The sequence below is a fragment of the Abramis brama genome, assembly GCF_963993115.1.
Source record: "Abramis brama genome assembly, chromosome: 6".
Lineage (NCBI taxonomy): Eukaryota > Metazoa > Chordata > Actinopteri > Cypriniformes > Leuciscidae > Abramis > Abramis brama.
This window is the reverse complement of record NC_139968.1, coordinates 23,089,239-23,113,023: the sequence shown is the minus strand read 5'-3', so window position 1 is coordinate 23,113,023 and position 23,785 is coordinate 23,089,239. Positions and strand designations below refer to the sequence as shown.

The window sequence follows — 23,785 nt, the reverse complement described above, 5'->3', positions numbered from 1 at the left end:
CTACATCCAGAACATCCTAGATACTGCATAGCAAAGTACTAAACACCATTTCATGGTGGTGACTTTTGCATGCACAGGAACCATTTTCTTCAAAACATTTGTTCAGACAAAAAAAGGCTTAGACACAACCTCTTGAGTTTCTCATCACCCTTTACCAAATCTAAAGAGGCTCATCAGTGATTATGGGCTGTGTTTTAAAACCGATACGTTTTTTTGAGCCAACATTAAGCATTGGACATTACCAATGCTGTCTATGCCGGTTTTGAGACTCTTAACTCTATGCAGGACATGATCTTGATTTGTGGATGATCTCCGGTTGCGCAATCCTGGGCTTCTCTCTCACTTGAGCTCTGAGACTCAGTCAGACAGTCCAAAGAAACTTTCATTACAGCAGCAGGCGAATCTCGCCCTTCTTCTGTGAAGATTGAGCTGAACCAAATATTGTGAGTATATATTGTACTGGTTATATCATGTAGGTTTATTGTCCTTTACTGTTTTGTTTTTTTATATATAACGTTACCGTTTATAGAGGCTAAAACAATGCGAAGAGTCTATAGCTTAGGAATGCAGCAGCTTAGCTTGAATCCCATTTAAAACGCTAAAAATCGACATTTCTGCAGTGAATATCGTTAAATATAGGTGTAATTCGACTGAAACGCCTTAAACTATTACAATCGAGCGTTGTACGCGTTAAGTTACCTAAGACGCATCAACCGGCGTAGCATAAATGCTAACGCTCACGAGCACATTATTCAGTAAGAAACTAAGAATGTATTTTACTATCGGTTAGTGTTTAGTTTGTATGCTTTAAAAAATATTCAATTAACAAAATATTATTTCAAGTACCAAGGGTTTTAACGATACTTCCGTTTTAACTGAACAGATGACGTTTAGCCGAACGCTACAAGCTTTGTTTTGTTAGCACACCGGCTAGCTGTTAATATTCAAATTTCATTTCGGTTTAAACTGCCGAAATGCACATTTATATTAGCTTTTATTTTGATGTTCAATGTTTATATGTAGAAAACATCTCGTGGTGCTAGGTAGGTATTAGTAAGGTGTTTTTGTTTTATTAGAAATAGCTATTGATTAACCTGCGAGCTGACTAGCATAACAGATTGACAATCTTAGCTTTCAAATAAGTAATGTTTCTTTATTATGGCGTGGCATTTGGCTAAATAAACGAGTAGGTTATGTATATATATTATATATATATATATTTATATTTAAAGGTATAATTGAGTTCCATATATTTAAAGTTTTACGTGCGTTTTCTATTATTTTCCAGTTATATCCAGCTCTAGTCAAAGGGCTTTGTCTCTCTTTCCTGTCCTGAGGGGTTCGATGTTATGCAAAATATTACATAGAAATCTGATTTTCTCAAGAAGTGTTTGACTACGAGTTTCTTGGAGGGCCATTTAATAATTATCCGTTTGATTTGCCTTATTTGGCTGCTAAATCTAATGTGAAAGTGATGATGCACACGTGCTTATTGTCTCTTTCTTAGCACAATGTAAGATGGATGTAGTTTTGTATATCGTTAAATCACGTGGAGTTGTATAAATAAGTTCGATAATCTTGATAATCAAGTGATGCTTAAAATCTTTTTATCCTGCTTTAGGGGGTTTCCAGTAGACAAATGGCAAGAGATAAATCAACATGCTTTGAAATGAGCTCGTTTTTTCCATGACTGCATTGGCATCTGAACACATTTTTTCTTTTTGAATCACATGCATGAGGATCAGGCATGTAAATTACCTTACTGATTCATAATAAATACATTTACCTTCACATTAGTCACATGAGGTTGACAAACAGGTCACAATGTCATGATTACACTGCATTTTCGGCATCAGTTCCTTATTTAGAGATGCTGGGTAATACAGTTAACATTATACCAAATGGCCATATATGTGTGTGTGTGTGTGTATGTATATATGTGTGTGTTTGTTATTTACTTAAATATATATATATATATATATATATATACACACACACACACACACACACACACACCTACCTAGTGGCCATCCTAACAAGCTAGCAAGCTCGCTATATATATATATATATATATATATATATATATATATATATATATATGTGTGTGTGTATGTATGTATGTATGTATGTGTGTGTGTGTGTTATTTATATATATATATATATTCAATAGTGTATATATATAGTGGTTCCCATTTCCTCAATCACCCACCAAACGTAAATATAGTTATTGGGAAATCCTGGTACCAATGAATTTATGTCAGAAAGAAAATGAGTGGGTGTGGCCTCTTAAAATGGTGCTTTTGATGGCTGCCACAAGAGGAAGTACCTTTGTTGCTTGGGTGGCTGCTGAAGATAGCACATATTTGAATGTTACATATACATGCACCCATTTGGTAAGACAATACATGTTTGTTTATATATATATATATATATATATATATATATATATATATATATATATATATATATTATATACAAATTATTATTTATATATAGTGTTTATATATTTTTTGGTTTATGTTTACTTGTCTCATTTTTTAAGGGGTCAGTTCACACACTTGCGCATAACTTGTGCTAAAAATACCTAAAGGAATCCTTGCGAAAGTTCTTGGTGGTGTCATTGCGATCAGGTGGAGTCCTGAATCTGAATAGTTTCAGTGTTGATTTGCACACCTTTTCCAACATTCAGAAAGGAAACAGGTGTGTTACTTATTACCCTATCATTTTATTTTCAGCTTCCCTTTGTCAATGAAGAATGAGTGTGCAACTGCCGCGCGTGTGATAGAAACTGTGATCTTTGTTATGGCTCATGTTTCTGTTCCCTTTAGGTCAGTATTCCTGCCTTCTTGCTCCTAAAAACATGTTCACGCAGCTTTGATGTTTGCTAGATGAGTCACAGCGAGGGGCACATAACTTGATTTGAGCTTGAACGCTTCCTTGTGATGTCTTCCTCTGGAGCGGTCGAAGCAGTTGTGTTTTACTTATTATTAGTCATTTGAAATCCCCTTGGTTTTGTGCTGCGGAGGTGTTGTTTTGGTTATATAATGGCTATATTGGGCAGCGCTAAGGTACAGTCGCAGACGTAAGCTGTAATAAATGATGAGTCAGGTTATTGCTGCTGTTCTGGACTTCCCGGGTCTGAATGTTTTATAGAGCTCATGTTGTCGTACTGGAGAGGCGTTGTCTGGCTGAAGCCAAAGAGTTTGAGTGTGATGATAGCTGAAAGATCTTTCCTGGTTGGTATTCTTTCATACCAAAATAAACCTACTGTACTCGAGTCAGTGATAAGATTGTCTACGATGACGGAAAAGATAAATCTTTACAAAAATAACATGTCATCTGATTGTAGGCTAATCTTTGTAATCATGTTGTTTTTTTGTTTTTTATCAACAAAGGCCAAGTAGCTAAGTACATTTTTTTTCTTTGCTTCTTTCTTGATTATTAACTAAACAGTTTTTGAACTTATTTTTCAAGTATGAAAAGTATTTTTTTTAATAAACAAAGTTTTGGAGATCATGAAGTTTTCCTGAGATTTGATCTAAAATCAAAAGTGATGCATTGAAGTTTTTGTGCCTTATTTATAAAGTGAGCTGAATTTATTTTTATTTTTTTGTAAATAGTTTGTGGAACCATTTAATTTAAATTATTACTTTACAATTCAGTGTGACAATTTATGTAAAAAGGTGAAAAACTGAATTTTGTTTTTATTGCTGTTTGTCTGACTCCTTTTAGTTTAGTTTTTTGTTAGTTTTTACTAACTTTTAGATTTTTCATAAATTTTTGTTTTTTTTAGTTTCTCAGTTTATGTAGTTTTTTGTTGTTAATGTTTAAATAGCAGCATTAGCTTACATTTCTCAGGGCCGTCTAGTGATATGTACTGGGATTTCAATGTTTAATTAAAGGCTGATTATCACATTTTAAACCTTTTTGGTTATATTCTGTATCAAAATCAATTTGAGACAATTTTATTTTTGTTCGTTTTGAAGTCGTGAGACAGTATTTATTTATTTTCTTTAACAAAAGTTATTTTAAAGTCGACATGAAACGGAAGTTGCGATAGTCTTCCCTATTGTGCTGTATATACGAATGAAATGGCGTATATACAGCCATTTTTGCTGTATATAAAATTTACTATTGGTCTGCTATTGCTATTGCTATTAGCTATTGGTCGATATAGGTCGCTATTGGTCGACCTATCCTAGGTCGCTATTGGTCGATTGGATTTGCTATTGGTCGATCTCATGTGAGTGACAGGTTGTCCCGCCCTCACGCCAGTAAACGCATCATCAGAGAAGAGGAAGGGGAAGTATTTTTGATTCAAAATTACAAGGGGACATGAATTAAAAAAAAATAATGATGTGCAAATAACTTATAATAAATATTGAAATGTTGCATAAAAAATTAGAAATGTAACACTGATTCACACAAGTGCTTATGTTTCATAAATGAGGCTCAATTTAGGTCTGGTATTAGAAAGGTGTTTTTAATGTTTTATTTGAATAAAATAATAGGTTAATTTGGCATGTTGGAATGAGCTAGACATTTTTTACATAGTAAAATCATTGTGTTTTTTTTGTCTTGCAGGTTATGTTTTTCACACTATGTGCTGAACGCCCCCACAATGCCAGGAACTATTTAAGAACTGTGATCTTTGGAAGAGCTTTATCGGTTCCAGTGGAACCTCTAGGACTTACTGCCGTATCGCTTTACGCAAAACGCACATTGATACAAATGCAGCAATAAGAGAAGATTTCGGGGACCGGTGCATCACAGACCGCGCTTTGCTACAATGCCCGTGCAAGCCCCGCAATGGACCGAGTTTCTGTTGTGTCCCATCTGCACGCAAACCTTCGAGGAGAGCCACCGCAAGCCCATCAGCCTGGGCTGCGGACACACCGTGTGCAAAATGTGCCTGAACAAACTGCACCGCAAGGCCTGCCCGTTCGACCAGACCGCCATCAGCACGGACATCGAGCAGCTGCCCGTCAACACTGCGCTGTTGCAGCTCGTCAGCGGCCAGGTGAGTCTAAGGGGTTTTACACGACACCGCTTTCAACTAAAAACGTGAAACTTTTTACGTGTTTTGGCCGTTCATTTACACGCAAACTTTTGAAAACGGGTTACAAAGTACGTCATGACGTCAAGCACATGCGTATTACATGTTCAATCTATTGTGTTTCATCGCCATCTAATGGCCTGGCAGCAGAATAGAGCGTTTTTAGGGGCCGATCACACCTGACGCGTTTTTTGCAGTGAGAGGTGCCTATTTTCAATTGGTTTCCTATGGCAGCCAGTGTTTTGCGCGCTGTTTATGCGCCTGCTGTGCCTCGCGTTTTTGAAGTTGAAAAAAAAGCAACTCCGAGCGGAAAAAGCGCCCGACGTCATCGCGGTTTTTTCCACTGTCCAATCGGGTGAATGGAGAGGCGGGCCTTACGTTTTAGTGATGAAAGCTACAGTTGATTGAACGCCCGGAGAGTGCGATGATGGAGGATAAACTTGTGGTGCTCTCGCGGGTTACCAGGAGCTTAACGACTTCACGAACCGTAACTACCACAATGTTAACAGAAAGTAAATAAAGTTAATAAAAGGCTGATTTGACGTTTACTTGACTGACAGGACAGCTGTTTCAGTGGTTGCCTAGCAACATAAAAAGGGCAGCGCACTGCTCGTTCTGTGTGATGGTAAGTGCTGTGCACCTCACGTTTTCGAACCTGAAAAACGCGTTAGGTGTGATCGGCCCCTTAGCCGTTTTTGCGGATCCGTGTGAAGGGATCGTTTTGACAATGGTGTCAGAGAAGGAAAAACTTCCCCGTTTTAAGCATATCGTTGTCGTGTAAACGTACCCTAAATGTGCAGTCACATCGGCAAAATTTCATGACAAAAAAGTCACTTACAAACCAATCTGTTCTCTGCATGAGAAACTTTTCATCATCTTCATTGCTGTTGAAATTAATAGATCTCACCTGTAAAAATTTGCGGAACAATGATAAATGTGACCGCACCATAATGCTACAATACCCATGCAAGGCCCTCAGTTCGCGGATTTGCGTGACCAACGTGAACATGTAGGGGCGGAGGCATCAAGATAGGGGTGCGATCGTTTTGGGTAGAGGCGTATTTGTTTTGGTGATTTCCAATATCAACAGTGTTTACAAGAAATCGCTTACTGCACCTTTAATACACAGCTACAATTCCCATGCAAGACCTACAACTCGCGAATTCGTAACCAATTTGAATATGAGCTGAGGAAAACTTTTTGCCCTTTTCGGATTCCTATAAAAAAAAATCACTGGATTTCACCCTCAAAAATTTGCAGAGCAACAATAAGTATGACGGCACATTAATGCACAGCTACAATGCGCATGCAAACTCCTGAATTTGCATGACCAAATTGACCATGAGCAAAACATGGCAGGGAAACCATTTTCTTTCACACAAAACTCCCAATTGCAGAGATTCCTATTGAAATGACTGGATTTCACCAGCTAAAATTCGCAATTGTACATGTGACTGTACCTCAATGCAGTGTTTCTCAAGCCTGTTCCTGAAGGCACACCAATACTACACATTTTCCAACTCTTCCTAATCAAACACTTGATTCAACTTATCAGATCTTTAGTAGTTCCTGGGCCTCCAGGAACAGGGTTGGTAAACACTGCCTTGATGCACTGCTACGCGCCGCCCCAGTGCACAACACCTTTACTTTATTGACTTTGTTTGCCTTATATGGATGAAGTTGAGCACCCCCCCGCCCCTATCTCAATCAAAACTTTTGAACAGCGAGGATGAGGAAGTAAAACTACAGTGGTTCCTTGTCACTTAAACATTGTGCTTTTTTCCCTTTTCAAATTACCTTGATAACGATCGCGCAAACAGTACAGCAGTTGTGTTTTCGTGGAGTGACTGTGTTTATCACAGTTTTTACTGCATCCACTCAGTTCTGAATCAAGAGGACGAGTAGAACGTGTCAGGTACAGCATGGAGAGGTGGAGCTCAGGGCGTCGGGTTTCTAAAGATCGGCTCGCGGTCGTTCCGGTCTGGTTGCATTTCAGCTCTGATGTGACATACCGAAGCATGAGAATACTTGATCGGAGGCAATAAAAACACACTGGTTCTTCACAAACACCAATAAAGAACCAGGGATTTGAATCAACATCTGCCAGTCATTCTCAGGGTTGTCTGTGTAAATACTTCTCTATTCTGCACACTCTATGACAGGTATGACTGTCGCAATTATTACATAATTGTCTAGTCACGATTATTTCAGATGACCGCAGGCATTGAACGCTTCACTGCATTCAAATAAGGGAATTTAAGCAAACACAAAAATGCCATGCTTTCACATTTGCATAACTGCAGATATTTTGGTTCGTTTCAGGTTTTCACACTAAGCTGATGAGGTGTAGATGAGAGCGTTTGTCCAAATCTGAAATGAGCAGCATGTTAAAAATTGTCAACTACACACAGACAATGACTGCCTTAAAATTAGTAAAGAAAAAAGTTAGGAAATTAGCTCTGAAAATATTACTATTGGAAAATAATAATGATTAGTACTACTAATATATTATTCAGTTGGGATGAGTACCAACAATTAGTGCGAATCACCAAAAAGAGAAATATTTTAAATATCTTCATATTTCAGTATTTAGAATTATATTATTCATGTAATTCTGCCCAGTGGAATATTTGTTTAAAAATCTGTCAACTACACAAAGAAACTCAAAGGTCTTTATTCATGCAAATGACCAGAAATAGTAGTAAAATATTTGTTTGTACCACTATTACTAATACTACTAATATATTAATATATTGTTCAGTTGGGATGGGTCCAAAAAACAAATTACAGTATGGAAATCAGACTTGGCAATCACAAAGTGGATGGAAGTATTTCTTCCCATTTTAATATTTAAAATCATATTATTCATATCATTAGATCCATATAGAATGTATTCTTATACATATTGCCATTTTCAAATGTCAAAACAAACATATTTATGATAGTCAGACATTTTAGTTTAATATACAATTCACACTACGGCTTTTTCCTCAAACTCCTAATTACTGCTTATTACTTAGTAAGGTAGTTAAGTTTAGGTATTGGGTAGGATTAAGTATGAACTTAGTGATCTATAAGTACTAATAAACATTTTTATTGTAACATGAAGCTTGATTGAAGTTTGACAATCTACTAAGACAATAATACACTACTGAAATGAAATCTATTGTTACTTATAAATGTCTTTACTGTCACCTCTGATCAATTTAATGTGTCCTTGTTGACTAAAAGTATTAATTTCTTTTAAAAAATATTTAAATTGGTATAATTAAAAATCAATGTACCATTTTAAAGTTTCAGTCCTAAAGCTGAGTCTGCACTCAGAAATGCAGTTATTAATATGACCTTTAATCAGCCAAACCTCATAACCATGACAGCCCAACCTTATGGTCAAAACAGTCGTTCCTCTCTCGGTTTTTGATGATTAATCGCGTTGTAATGAGAATGGTTGCTCAGCGTGATGCAGGCTGTGGGTGTGAACGTGTTGTGTAAAAGAGGAATGCTCACAGCCCCATCAAATGCTGGTCAGTTATGTGAAGAATTCTTGCAAGACGTTATAGACGAGAACTATCATTAGCATGACGAATGTTGTTGTTTTTTTTCTCCTGCAGGTACCCAAACCTTCCCCCGTCACTTTACTGACAGCGGCAGAGGACGTCCAGCACTATGAGGAGTCCCGCACATGTGTGGAAGACCTGGCGCTCTATCTCAAACCCCTGAGCAACACCAGAGGTCCCTGCCGTTTGTTCATTTATTCAGTAGAAGTTAGCATTTGCTTTTTAAGAGATTTATCATCAAGCTCGTACATCATCAAAATGTAATTAGATTGTGATTGCACCGCAAAAAGAAACAAAAAGATCTAAAAAGAAAATTGGTATTATTATTTTCGGGTTTTTTTAATTACCTTTTTTTTTTAATGGTTTTTAAATGATTCATCATAAACATTCATTCGTCATCAAATGCATCAAAAACAAAAGGCACAAAAAGGAACAGTTTTTGTATTTTTTTTTTATATATATTAAATGTATTTATTTTATTTTGTAATATTTAATTTTATTGTTATTTATTGATGCTTTTATTTATTATTTTTACAAATTGTTTGGATACCTAACAATTCACCTTGTTTATCGTTTTTAAGTAATTCATCATAAACATTCATGCATCATCAAATGCATCAAGATATCATAATTGTATTGGGATTGCGCCACAACGTTTAAATATTTTATTTCAATACATTTTTTTATTTATAAATAAATACATTTGTATAAATATATTATTTATTCACTCATTTATTTATTATTTTTTTTAAATGTTTAAATAAACAAACAACAAACATTCAATTTTCATACGTGATAAAATGTATAGAAATATCATAATTAGATTGTGATTGCAGCGCAAAAAGGAATAATGAATGGTTTAATATTTTCAAAATGCAATATTTTATATTTTATTTAATTATTCTAAACATTTATTTATATGCCAAATTAATCTTTTTATTTATTTACAAGTGTTTGGATACCTAACAATTCCCAATGTGTATCATCCTCCGTGCCATTTAGTAATGGCTCAGCGAAAAGGCTTAGTTAACGCTTGATTTTGTTGGTCTCGGTCCGTGCAGGTGCAGGTGCAGGGCTGAATGGCGCCGCTCAGAGTGTGCTCAGCAGACCCATGCAACGGAAACTGGTGACTCTGGTGCACTGCCAGCTGGTGGAGGAGGAGGGCCGCATCCGGGCCATGCGGGCGGCCCGTTCTCTGGGTGAACGTACCGTCACTGAGCTCATCCTCCAGCACCAGAACCCCCAGCAGCTCTCCTCAAACCTGTGGGCCGCCGTCAGAGCCAGAGGCTGCCAGTTTCTCGGCCCTGGTAAGATTTGACCATCATAACGTGATAGCAGGCCGGTGAAATCATATGTGGTTACTAACTAAAAATTGGTTGTCGTCCAAAAGCCATGCAGGAAGAAGCATTGAAGCTGGTTCTTCTCGCTCTGGAAGATGGTTCGGCCCTCTCACGGAAGGTTCTGGTTCTGTTCGTGGTTCAGAGACTCGAACCACGTTTTCCTCAGGCCTCAAAAACCAGCATAGGACACGTGGTGCAGCTCCTCTACAGGGCCTCCTGCTTTAAGGTGCCTCTTCTTTTCCTTTACCATATTCAGGGTTCCTTCGCAGTTTGGAAAAGTATGTTTTTTGAATGTGTGTGTGTGTACCACTCAAACCAGCAAAAGTTAAAGGTGCAAATGATCGTCTAAATCAGACTGTACTTTGCTATCTGGTGATCGTTAAACATCAAACCACATTTACAGTATCAAACTGATGTGTCAGAGGTAAATATGTGTCGGTTATAAAGCGTTTCAGGTTTCTTCTCATCATGTGAGTGCATGTTTTCACTTCGAGAAAACAAAATATTTACAGATTGCTGCACTATATACCAAAGATAATGCTGTATGTAGAGGTTTGGAAATTTGAGTCAGGAAAAGTATGGAATTTTAAAATGGAAAATGTGTGGGAACCCTGCTCATAATTTTTTGTTAAACATATAACATTTTGTTTTTGTTTTAACCTCAGGTCACTAAACGTGATGAGGATTCCTCCTTGATGCAGCTGAAGGAGGAGTTTCGCACATACGAGGCTCTTCGGAGAGAGCACGACTCTCAGATCGTTCAGATTGCAATGGAGGGCGGACTGCGTATCGCCCCTGACCAGTGGTCCTCTCTACTGTACGGCGACCAGTCCCACAAGTCCCACATGCAGTCTATTATAGACAAGGTATGAACTCGCAAAAGTATTATTTTAAGATTTCACTAGGTGGTGCTGTAGTTACTACCCAGTGTTACATGTTTAAATTCTCCAGTAACACCCCTCCCTGTGTAGAGAGCGCATTTTGGGTGTAGCAAACGTCACATCGTGCACAAAAACATGTTGATTTTGTCTGTTGGTATGTGGAGTATGTGTTTATGTGGCTTTGTGTGTTTCAGCTGCAGACACCAGCATCATTTGCTCAGAGTGTTCAGGAACTCACCATTGCCCTTCAGAGAACCGGAGATCCAGCCAATCTCAACCGCCTCAGACCCCATCTGGAGCTGCTGGCCGACATCGACCCCAGCCCAGGTCTGTCGGCCTGCTCTATTCACGCATTTGCCAGTACAACCATTATACATTCATAAAAACATAATCGTGTGGATTTTTAATGCCTGTTGTTTTGCGCTGATAGATGCCCCTGCGCCCACATGGGAGCAGCTAGCCAAAGGGTTGGAAGCGGTGCGGACCGTCGTTCACGGCCTGGTGGATTTCATCCAGAACCATAGCAAGAAGGGAGGTGATCAGCAGCAGGTCGGTAACCAGATCCCAAACGTAAAATATTAACTTTTCAACATTTTAATATTTAATACCTATTAAAAGCTTTAAATTATTGATCAAAATAATGATTCAGAATTGATTTACGACCAGTGTTTAGAAGATGAAATGGCTTGTATTTATTATTATTATTTTAGTAGTAGTAGCAGCAGAAGCACTGTTTTTTTCTACATTTTGCAACAATAGTTGTTTTTATCCAAAGTTGCGAATTTAACTTGGGCGCAAAATTGGAATATCGCACAAAACATTTGCGAATAAAGCACTGTTTCCATCCCATGTGTTCAAGAGAACAAAATCATGACTTCCTGGGAAATAAAACATAGATGACAGACTTTGACTCAGGCATTTCAGAATGATCAAACCAACATTTGAGATGCTGTGCGATGCGATTGGTCCGCTGGTTAATCCAGTTATCCAATCACATCCTCTGACGCAAAATCACGTGGGTTTTTTTTGTTGCGCGTCGAGGGATTTATTCTGTAAATGTTTTTCCACTGTAGTTTATGCGCTTGTCTTCTTATCGGATAAAAAATATCTGCCTCAATTGAGCGCATAAATTTTTATGCACATTTTTTTAACGTATTCACATCTTGGTGTTTCCATTCAGTGTTTTTTTTATTATTTTTTTTTATGCAATATCCCAAAGTTTGCATAAAAATAGGTGGATGGAAACAGTTATGACTAATTGTCTATATATCAGTGTTATTTTAGTATTTATATACTATTATAGTATTTTCTGTTTAAGATTTAGAAACTCTGTATTTCTAGAGATTTCTATTTAGCTTTAATTTATTCAGAAAGGTCGGAAACAAAATCGCAGATTGCAAACATTCAAATACCTTGTAAACATATCTCACTTCCTGCCCACAGCCACCTCAGCACAGCAAATACAAGACCTACATGTGTCGGGACATGAAACAAAAAGGCGGCTGTCCTCGTGGAGCAAGTTGCACCTTCGCACACTCTCAGGAAGAGCTTGAAAAGTGAGCGGCACGTTAATGATGTTAAATACTACGGAATAAGCATTAGCACCAGCTTAACCTTCTCTTCTCTGACGACAGGTACCGTAAGATGAATAAACGTCTGGGATTGCGCCGACAGCTCAGTCAGTCCCTGACTCAGCTGAACGAGATCGATTTCGGTGCTGGTCTGTTAACTGACGAGGGGCCGATGATGGAGGGCCTTTCACGCAAATCCTCTTCCATCACCAATGGCATCCTAGCAGCAGGACCTGTATCTGCTCTGGCCCACCTGGTTTCCAGAGGCTCGGACCCGTCTTATGATCCACCACACAAACCGGGGAAGATGGACTCTGGGAGCCACAGTGCCCCTGGCTCACCTCCAGACTCGTGAGTTTGATTTATTGATTGGTGTCTCTGTGATTTTGCCAAGTAAGACATGTTCCTGGATCAACATCTTTTGTTGATCCTAGAACAACATTGCTGTCTAAAAACACAGTCCTAAGCCTATCCCTACTCCTAAACCCAACCCATAATTTACCCCTAAAATCAGAGGGGAATGATAGGTGAATAACACTGATGTAGAAGCACCTAAACTTGACATTAACTGTAAAACTCCGTCAAATCTGATTGGTTGACAGGAACATGTTGTGCTTGGTAAAATCACATTCATCTACTTAGTACAGGGGGTTTCAAACTTTTTGACTCCACAGATCCCCAATTGTGATGGACTACTAGGACTACTTTCCTAAAATATAAAGGAATTTGCATGTATTAAAAGCTATGTGAAAAATAACAATATTTTAAATATCTATAAAATATTAACTTTTTAATATTTAATAACCGTTATTAGTGTAAAATAATAAATAAATGATCAAAATAATGTTATTTACACAGCTACTTGCCATACAAATGCATAAATGGACACATTGATTTGAGTTGAAAATATTTATTATCTTAAAAAAGCGAGACTGCGGACTGACTGCACTTTCTCTCTTGATTTTCAGACTGGAATCCATCCCAAAATCTGGAATGCTCATGAATTCCCACCATAGGCTGGCAAGCGAAGGCTCGGTCGTGCAGAAGCACATGTCTGCTGTGCCTAGAGGTTCTTACCCATATTCACCACACCAGTCTGAACTGTGTTACCCTGAAACTAGAGCTCCGCCACCACCATCCGCCCAATATGAATCCACCCAGTACTCTGCAGGTACAAAAACACACAAAAAAATGTAAACAAACACATTGTTGCACGTGTAGATGGAAAAAGTTTCCATTTTCTCATTTCAGCAGGTAATCCTTATCCCCACCACCACCACCAACCACGCTACGCCCGTCATCCCGCTCCAGATCCAGGCATGCCACCATATCTGGACACTTGTTCCAGCTCCTCCTACTCAAAGCATCAGTATGCCAACCCCAGCTCCCATTACGGATACCCTTCACACCACGACGGCCGTCGCCACTCAGCCTACGCCCATCCCCAAACATTCGCCCCACGGGAGGAACTGGTCCGAAGGAGTCCGGACGTTCCCCCGCCGCTACAGCCCCAAAGCACTGGCGGCTCGTACCCACCGGAATCAGCTCAGGAAAGATACGCCATTGAGAACTATAACCACTCCAGTCAGATCAGGAATTACCACAGGGTAAGATTCGTTGCTTACAATATTTGAACTGCACTGGTCCCGTTTGAAACCTAAAGAAAATGTAACCCGATAATGTGTCCCCAGAATACCTACACACGAGCACCGCCCTCCCTAGACTACCTGCACCGTCGCAGACAGGAGATCATGGCCCAGCTGGAGGAGAGAAAGGTGGTTTCCCCGCCGCACTTCGGCTCCTCACACTCATACGACCCCAGCTACCCTCAGGACATGAGGGGACAGAGCCATGTAAGCCAGGAGAATATTTCACATAAATAATAATGAAAATAAAGAAGACGGTAGAAGGGCTGCACTTTTAATCTAAATAAAACACTGGCTCAACGTTCAGAATCGAAGACAGACATAAATACTAGTATTGTAATTTTACTTATTTTACAGTAATCATTTTACAGTGAAAGATTATAATAATAATTTGTAATATTTTTTTAATTATTATATTTTAGTGAAATATAATAGTATTTATGGTTTTATTTAATAATAATTTGTAATAATAATAATAATCATTTAAAAAATGTATAATACATTTTTATAGTGAAATATAGTAGATATAATATTTAATAATAAAAATAATAATTTGTAATAATGATGATAAATATTATTGTTGTTGCTATTATGTTATAGTTGTATATTTTTATATATATAATCACACACACATATATATATATTATATATATATATTATATATATATATATATATATATATATTATATATATATATCACAAAATTGAGTGAAATTGTGCAGCCCTACAAATCAAATACAGAGCTTTTTTTAAAATTGCAATTTTTATTAGAATTTCTTTTTTTTCCCCAATTTGAAATCTTGCAGCCCTAGTAGGTAGCGTTTGGTAATGAGTTGCCATGTCCGTATTGTTCACAGTACATGGAGGAGAACCCCCACGGTTTTGGACACTTCCGGGAACAGGACTACACCGCCTCATATTCCCCTTGGTCATGTGACACCTTCGGTTCCTACATCGGCAGCAAGGATATGAAGTCCAAAGAGGGCATGAACTCCATGGAAACAGTAAGTTTTGCCTTTCTATAGGGATTCTGAAGCAGGTGAATTTCTGTTTTTCACATTCCTGATTATAAAACGGCCAAAAAAATGCTTTAGACTTTCTAGAGGCATTTCTAAGGAACAGAATATTATAAAAACTTAGTAATGGACTCTTTTGACTTGAGGCTGTAAGCAACCACACAAAACTCCCTAGCAACCGCACAGCAATGCTCTGGCAACTAGGGTTTGCACAGACTAGTTTAATACTTTCCAATGACGCTTTAAGCTTTACGTCGCCTGTTAATGGCTTATAGAGGGCGCAACAGGAAACGCTGTTTCCAACAGTTAAAATGACAAATAAATGCATTCTCTGAGATCGTTCCACAAGATATGTTTGATTATACAATCTGGATGCTCAAAACTGATCGGGAGAATGCACATTTTAAGCAGCTTATGTAATGTTTATCGCCATTCTAAACTAATGCGCTGCTGCGTTGTAACACATACAGACAGGAGCTCACACAGCACGTGCAGAATGCACGCACACAGAATTATTCAGGAGCGCAGAAATGTGTTCTGTGGATCATCAATAAAATAGCTTAGAAACTGAAAAGTTCTAGCATATATTTCTTAGTAACCAAAACCCACAGCTTCACTGTGACGCTGCCAGGTAGAATTAATTCACATGCAATGCTCTCTCACTAATACATTCATATAAATGTAATCTTTACTGTGCTGCTTTATTAGAACCAGCAGAAATCTGTGAGGAATATAACAACCCAAAGACAAAAGAGCTGATAAAAATAAGCTGTTATGTAGGAGCAATAGCCTTCTGGGCAGCGCTGTGTCATATGCCGTAGCTGTGCACAAAGTAACCCGCGGTCGAGTCTCGGCTCGAGGTTCAAGCTGATTTGTTCATCGATGACGTCATCAGCGACTAATCACATAAATGTCGACTTTAAAAAATCCGAAGTCGTCAACCCCTACTGGCAACCAACCAACACCTTAGCATCATAATTTTAAATTTTCTATGGGCAAGAATTGCATTAGAAAATGTAATTTGAGTTCATTAAAGCTGAAAGGCTTCGCATTCCAAGTAGATTTCATCAAGTTTTCTCCCTCGCATTCAATTTTGAGCTGTTTTCAGTGGCTGTTCCATTACAAAAGGTTATCAGTGTTTATTCTGTCTAGTTTGTACTAACCATACTGTTGACAAACCAAAGGCCATATATGTATTAACAGAGGACCAGAGAGTTTTGTTCATGGTTCAGTCTTATTCCATGTAAACAGTTTTGATAATATTCAGTTTATAAACAACAACAAAAAAAAGTGATATAAACAGTTTGATATATTTAGGAATAAATAAATTATTTAAATAATAGTATGCTGAAAACGAGTTTAAGCATATTCTAATTTAGTTAAGTTCTTCAGCTGAATTGTAACCATTTCTCCCAGCAAAATATAGACAAAGGCAAAAGTCTGAGAGCGCAAAGCTTGGAGCTTCAACGCAGAGCGGCAGACGTGAAAGACGACGACCCCATCATTCCCTTTGGCTCCCTGCCGACCGTGTCTCGCTTTGGCGTCATTTCACGCACGCCTAAATCTGGCTACCCGCCAAACAGTGCGATGCCACCCTTGCCTAACTCTGCCAAACACACCGGTAAACTCCTCCTGCTTTGTATCAGCATTGCTAATGGGACAACACGATTATTTAGGGTTTTTTAATGGTCTTTGTCTTTTTATTTTGAAGCCGACTACACCTATGCGAACCACAGCGGGTGGAGCGGCGACTCCTACCAGCCGCACCAAACGTCTCAGGGGCACTTCAGCGAGCGGTATGTTGTCCTGCCCCGCTCTTTACAAGCAATCGCTTGGTTTCAGTTTAGTCTTAATCTGTAAATGTTCTAAACGAGCAAAATATTTTCCGTATAGATCCCCTGCAGTGCAGGCGCGTGAGCAGCTGAGGATGGAGCTACAGCAGGTCAACCAGCAAATCAGCCAACAGACACAGAGCCGTGGCCTGGAGGTGAGATTTTCAATCTACCTGGATGTCATTTTAAAGGCTTTAAATGGTACCAAATTATCTTTGTGAGGACGTTTTGTCCCCATAACGTAGGGTTTACCAGGACTGTGTGTGTGTGTATAAAAATATCATGATTCAGCGACTCATCCTCTCCTTTGGCAGAAGCCAAGCTCAGTGATGTCCCAGCCGCCTCGAGCGGACTGGTCCTCTGGGAGTTTGTCCAGCGAACAGCTGAGTCACGAGCTGCACCAGGTGGAGAGAGAGATCGACATGAGGACACAGGAGATGGCCATGGTTAGTGAGACATGCAATTTATAGAGCTTCTATTAATTATTCATAATTAATATACTCTATTACCTCTGAATAATTCATGAGGCCACTGCCGTATCTTGAACAGAAAATCCATTTTTAAGCAAGGTCATTTGTAGAAGTAGGGTGTTTTTTTTATTTATTTTTATTGTAAAGGCTCGATGAAGTTCATGTGATTTACATCACTGTGCTTGAGCTTAAATTATTTTGCCTTCAGGAGAACCACGATGGCAAGTACAAGCGGGTCTCGGTCGAAAACGGACAAGACGAACATGCTTTGCAGCGAGAGGAGCATCCACTAACTCTTAGGTGAAATATAACTTTTCTTTTTTCTTTAACTTTTATAAATTTTCCTGCATTGAACTTGTTTTAGCGCCCGCCAAAGTGAATTTTTGTCCCGCCAAAGTCTTATTTGATCGGTGAGTAATGTAGATGAACGGCTGCGTGTGTCACAGGGCGTATGTTTAACTGAAAGAACGAGAGAGAGAGAGCCGGTCGCGCGCGCGCACTCTCTGTGTAAACGACTTCAACGTCTCCAAACTAGGCGCTGTGTTGCTCTCTCCCTCGCACATATTAATCAAAATAAATCGACACGGTGGTAAAAGGTCGGAAGACCAAAGTTTCATGTGGAGCATTCGGAGATTTTTTTTTTTTCTGAATTACTGCTGGGTGTAAATTGTGCTAGATAAGTTTCCTTATCTTCTCTGAAAAGCGTTCCGGACATTCAGTGATGAAATGTTTTCTATGTTGACACAAATCTTGGATGTCCATGTCCTAACTGCTGGGATAATCACACAACGCGCACGACACGTCCAATTCGCGAACTAATGACTCCTTTGAACTGATTCATTTTAATGAATGGTTAAAACAACTGATCTTTCCAACAGTGAACTCAGGAGACATCTGAATCGGTGTATAACTAATCAGTAACACTTTGCAATAAGGTTCTATTTATTACATAAATTATATAAAAAGTACAGTTTGCTAACTCAAGCTTAACCTTTAAAATAAATAAAACCACTTGTTGTTTTTTTTAAAGCATATGACTACATTTTTCCACACAGCGCTATCAAGAATCGATAAGAGAATCGTTAAAGAATTGGATCGATAATCAGAATCGTCAGTGGCATTATTATTGATAAAATCTTATCAATTCCCATCCCTATGTGAAGACAGTAAAATTATAATCAAACATTAAAGAACATGCATGTTTTTTTAATAGTTTTTAAACCCCCCCCCCCCTGAGGAGTTTGCAGGTCTTATATATATAGATGGATGGATGGATGGATGGATGGATGGAATGAATATATATATATATATATATATATATATATATATATATATATATATATATATATATATATATATATATATATAATATTCCTTTTTTTCTACCAGTAACATTTCAAGTGTGTCAAATGTATTTATTTGTTCTTTATTTTTGATTTTGGGGGGAAATTTGTTTTTCAAAACCGGTTTTGTGAGACACTAATTTGCTTTCAGAAATACATGTTTTACATCCTCTACACTGAATGAATTTTAAATACATATATGTGGTTTATTTTGTCCACCACAGTAGTTCTCATTGCCTCTCTCTCTTTTGTTGTAGTGAGGGTTTAAACGGCTCCATCGGTTTGGTCCAGGACTGCGGTCTCGTCAGCAGCAGCATGTCCTCGCTGACCAGCAAGACGTCATCTCTCAGTTTGTCCTCTGAACAGGTGGCCAGCAGCCCTGATCTGCCCAAGAACGGAGTTGCCCACTCCTAGCCGACTCTTTCTACCTCAGATTCTCCTCCTGCAAACCACCGGAGCGCTCGGTAACCAGTCGGCGCTCCAGTCCCAAGTTGAACCCTCTGGAGCAGGATTCTCCAGCATCGCTGTCTAACACACGACACGCATTCACTTAATCCTGATTGTTAGCTTCCTCCGCTGACCCTCCAACACCCGTCAGGCAAATATGGGTGGAGTTTGGGTGGGATTCACTGTGCATGTGCCTCAACAGACTTGCACAATCATGCCCTGATTTAGTTCCTTTTTTTACAGCAGTATCTGCTGTTGAGTATTTTCTTCTTTTGTATCCTTTTTCCTGAGACAAGCCTTTTTCCATTGCCTCGTAAATCAGGGTGAATCCAAAATATCCTCAGTCTTAAGTATTTGTCAGGCAACATATAACATGATCTCGCTTATGTTGCTTAATGATCATTAATCCACTATCTTGGGTTTCAAAATTGCGTTTTTATCATAATGTGCTACGTTTTCGGTAGTTACGCTCTTGTTTGTGCTTGGTGTGGTGTTTACACTTCTGTCTTCTTCTGAGTTTACAGTGTTCAAACTCATCATTTGCTATAACCGCAGGCTTGCTGCATATTCACCCAACAGAAAACATTTTGGTTTATCTTTGAGGGTCAAAACTATGTATCATGTTTTATACATTAGGCTTCATTTAGGCTTTTACAGTGTGATTGTTATGATGCACGTTATTGTGTGTTATAGAAATGCTCGTAACCCAAATGTTAACTGAATTGACCTCGATTGCACTCAAACCCAAAAGCCCCAAAAGTCTTAAAATGGCCCTTTTATATTGTTTTCAGTGTATTACACTACACTGCCTGTGGGGTTTCGATTGAACCGCCTGTAATCATCATCATCATCATCATCTTCTGCTGTAATGTCCTCAGGGATGCATTATTCAGCCTCTTTTTTGTGGATAGAAATAACAATCCAGGTCAGTCTAGTTTTTTTTCATAGTGGGTAAAGATACATTTTCCATCCTGAGGATGGAAAGAAAGCCGCTACGATAATGCATACAGATGCATTCTGTTGTAAGAATCCGTATGTACTTCTCTTCACTTTGTCAGTGAAATTACGATCTTCAGAACAAGCCACATTTTTCGTATATGCAGTGATTTTCACTTCGAAAGATGTGGCGTATATTCAGAGCAAAAAGAAAGACTTTGATCCAGTTGTAGCCGCCTCAAGACTCTCCTTCATTCTCTGTTTCGTCTTTGAAGTTTGAAAAAACGTTGTTTTGATGGGCCGGTTCGATCGAATTCCCCTACAGGCTGTGCTCAAACCGTGTACATTACAATCCTCCTCAACGTCATTCAAACACTGATGGGGGATTAACGGATCTTTTACGCCATGTGATCTGTCTGACTGTTTGAACTAGAAAGAGTTGGACTCCTTATCTTTTAAGATAGCCAATCTGCTCATTAAGAATATTTCCATATTTCACATTATTTGGAATATTTTTTTTGCAACCCAACCAAAAATTTATTTTGTAGTCGCGCCAGTTCTGTGTTTTTCTCTCACGACGAAAATGAAAGGCGTTTGGCGTATAAAAACATCAAGAGTGACCACCTATGGCTTATAGATTGTTGTTGGGTATAAAAGTCAAAGTTTGTAGAATCTGCATACGTTTTTTACATTTTCTGTGCAGATTTTGGCGAAACGCATTATCAAACTAGCTGAAAACAATGAGCAAAGACACAAGATGATGATGATTCTTCATGCAATTGCTGACGAGCCTAAAAAACCGTGACTGTTAAAGGACACAACACGTCGTCATATTTCAGTTAGCTAATCTGCAGTCGGGTTATCAAAACACTTGCACTGTAAATCTCAAACTTGCATTCTTCCATGTATATCGCTTCCTTGGTGGTGAGATCTCATCACTTACGAAACAAGTCTTTTAAGTTGGAAATTAGTTTATTTTATTTTTTCCTGCTAGCATATAATAGTCTCTTGAGACATCCTACCGCAACCTTAAAAGCACCTATTTTGGTGGAACTTCTCTTAAGTTGGAGTTGATTTCTATTGTTTTTATTTACGTTATTACGGTATTACTGTGGCTTTGATCTGAGCTTTTGACATTTTAAGCAATCGTCAAGATTGGATATTTCTGCGTTTAGGTAACAGAACTGTGATGCACAGTGTAGACTTTAAGGATAGCACGAATTTACCCAAAATTAGTTCGAAAGAAACAGAAAAGCAGAAGCTTTTTCTTATTGTTGGTTTGAAGCCAAATGGATTACGAACTTTATTGGTGTTTAGTTAAAGGTGAAGGCAAATTAAATTTTTAGGATCTAGAATGCGTCCTAGGTTCACTTGGGTAACGTCACCTTTATTGTTTTGTTTTAAAGGAACACCTGTCTTTATCTCAGGGTCGGTTTTTAGTGTATCTGGGTGTAAACGTCTTTGTCGCATTGCGCACTCTTTTTGTTTTCAGGACTGCAATTGTCTGTTTCGAGACTTGAAGACTTCAGGACTGTGCCTTTATGCAGATCTGCAGTTATTCACATATAGGGTGTGTAGATGTAGCTGAACCATCTTTATTTATAATATTCAACTCTTCTCAGTCTAAGTCAGCATTTATATTAAATGATCTCTTCGAATCTGCAGGCTTTTAGACCGCCAAACTGAGTACTGCCTATCCTTTCTGAGATAAAGGAATTTATTGCCAGGTCATTTGTTGTTGTAGCCATTTTGTGTATCTTTCGTGCAAGTGAACTTGAGTATTTAAGCATGCTTCATGGTGTGATGGTGGTCTTTTGATGTTAGGGATTGGATTGGAACAGGAAAACAAGGACAGTCTGTGAATATTGTCATAGTTTGATATGGATATTCAGAGAGGGAGTATCAAGGCTCATATTTAACGACATTATTGGAGGTCTGGTAATACAGGTAAACAAATCAAGGTTTACTGTTCTCATATAAGCCATTGATACAATCCTCGACAGTTCCTTTGTACCAGACTGAGACTGATTTTTTTCAATGTTTCCTTGAACCAAACGCAGATTGTATAAATACTCTTGCAGAAGGGCTCCATTTCTTGTGGTTTTGAAATTATGTATTTGAAGTCAGCCATTTTAAACTATTGTTGCAAAGCAACATTTACATGACCACCCGATGAGCCAATGGGAATCACTATAGATTTGAAAAGGGAACCAAAATGTTTAACTTGATGAATCTCATGAAACTTGGAAAAAACTGTCATATTTCATCCCAAAGTTAATGTGTATATTCATTACATTAAACAAATCCTATTTTTGCGACCATTTATTTTTTGCTTTGTGGATATTATTTTCATGACATTAAGCACAAGTAATTCTTTGTATTGTAGAAATGTAAAAGTTTTGATACATCATTATAGTATTATAGTTTAACTTGTACTGATTTTATTTTTTTTTAAATGATTTGTTTGTTACAAAATGGATGATTTTGCGGTAATTACATTTTTTGGTAAGTTGGCTTAGTTGTCTAAAAATAAAAGGTCCTAAAGATGTGCTTCATTTTTTTTGGGGTGAAATATGACTAATTCGTGAGATTTATCCACCCAATACTGACTTCAAAAAAAAAAATTTGTATTTATGATCAGTGTCTAATAAAAAGCCTCAGTGTTTCTACACTGGAACTCATTTTCTTATTGTGATTGTTGACTGTGTTCAGGGTTCAATACGAATGTAGTACTAATTAGTGTCGAACGTCGTAAAAATGAGAAGGTAGGAATGGTTGAAATCAGAATTTTGACACTTAGTGCCTGAAACACCAGAGATTGTAGTATGTTTTCCCACACAGAAAAATGATTAATGGTACATATTGTTCCCTGGTCTCGAGGGGAAAGTATGCGTCGTGCACGTACACACGTAGTAGATTTATGAAAAGTCATAATGTTACTTGAAAACAAAAGGGTTGTGCACAAATACAGGCTTTAGTGTTTTAGCTTATAGCTGTAGAAAGTAGTTTTGAAATGAATGGTTGCGTGTTTGTGTTAAGGTGTGTCCAAAGAGAGTGCTGTCCACCTCATTTCTGTATGTTTGTTCCCACTGAAACTCATTGCTTGCACTCATGTATTGACTATTTTTCGTGAGATGGGGTGTTGCATTGTGGTCTTTATACCATGATTCCTAACATTGGGATATATAATTGTTTTTGATGATTTCTCCCATGTTATCTCATGATAGACTGCTTAAATTAAGGTACACTTTAACTTCAACCTGAATAAGAAAATAAATGTGTGTATATTATACTCCATTAAGGAATGTTTAGAATATTTCTCCAATGTGGATGTAGTTGTAAAACCTTTTTTTTTTTTCTCTCTCTTTGTACAAGAATTCACTGTGTGAAATTTTGCATTGCATTTTTGTATAATACAATTGCTTTTCTTTGAGAGGGCAGGGGGTATTACTAACTGGATTTTTGAATTAGATATCAAAAAACGTGAAAAAAAATTATTTAATAAGAAATGTATTTTATGTGCAGCAGTGATTCTGGCATGGATTATGATTAAATGATATTGTAAACCATTTTCCTCCCTGGTGTTTCTTACAAATTCATGTACTTTTACACAACAGCCACTAGGTGCTGAACATTAAACAAAAGACCCTTTACCACTGTCGCCAACAAAATAGTTTCACCTTAGACCTC

The 23,785-nt window shown here is 38.0% G+C and overlaps 1 protein-coding gene across 2 annotated transcripts; it reads left to right on the top strand.

Annotated features, from left to right (window-relative positions):
• Positions 1–321: 321 nt before the first annotated feature.
• On the top strand, positions 322–23,666 carry rc3h1a (ring finger and CCCH-type domains 1a). Of its 2 annotated transcripts, none has more exons than XM_084117418.1 (20): positions 322–443; positions 4,585–5,020; positions 8,668–8,788; positions 9,675–9,920; positions 10,004–10,179; positions 10,619–10,819; positions 11,029–11,161; positions 11,265–11,383; positions 12,278–12,390; positions 12,469–12,756; positions 13,374–13,576; positions 13,660–14,012; positions 14,097–14,258; positions 14,909–15,055; positions 16,484–16,688; positions 16,779–16,863; positions 16,961–17,054; positions 17,214–17,345; positions 17,578–17,669; positions 18,970–23,666. In XM_084117418.1, the coding sequence occupies exons 2-20, from the start codon at positions 4,790–4,792 to the stop codon at positions 19,124–19,126; spliced, it is 3,258 nt and encodes a 1,085-aa protein (XP_083973544.1). In that variant the 5' UTR covers positions 322–443; positions 4,585–4,789; the 3' UTR covers positions 19,127–23,666. The 2 variants fall into 2 exon arrangements, with proteins under 2 accessions (XP_083973544.1, XP_083973543.1); XM_084117417.1 differs by having other exon boundaries at positions 13,657–14,012.
• The last annotated feature ends 119 nt before the right edge of the window (positions 23,667–23,785 follow it).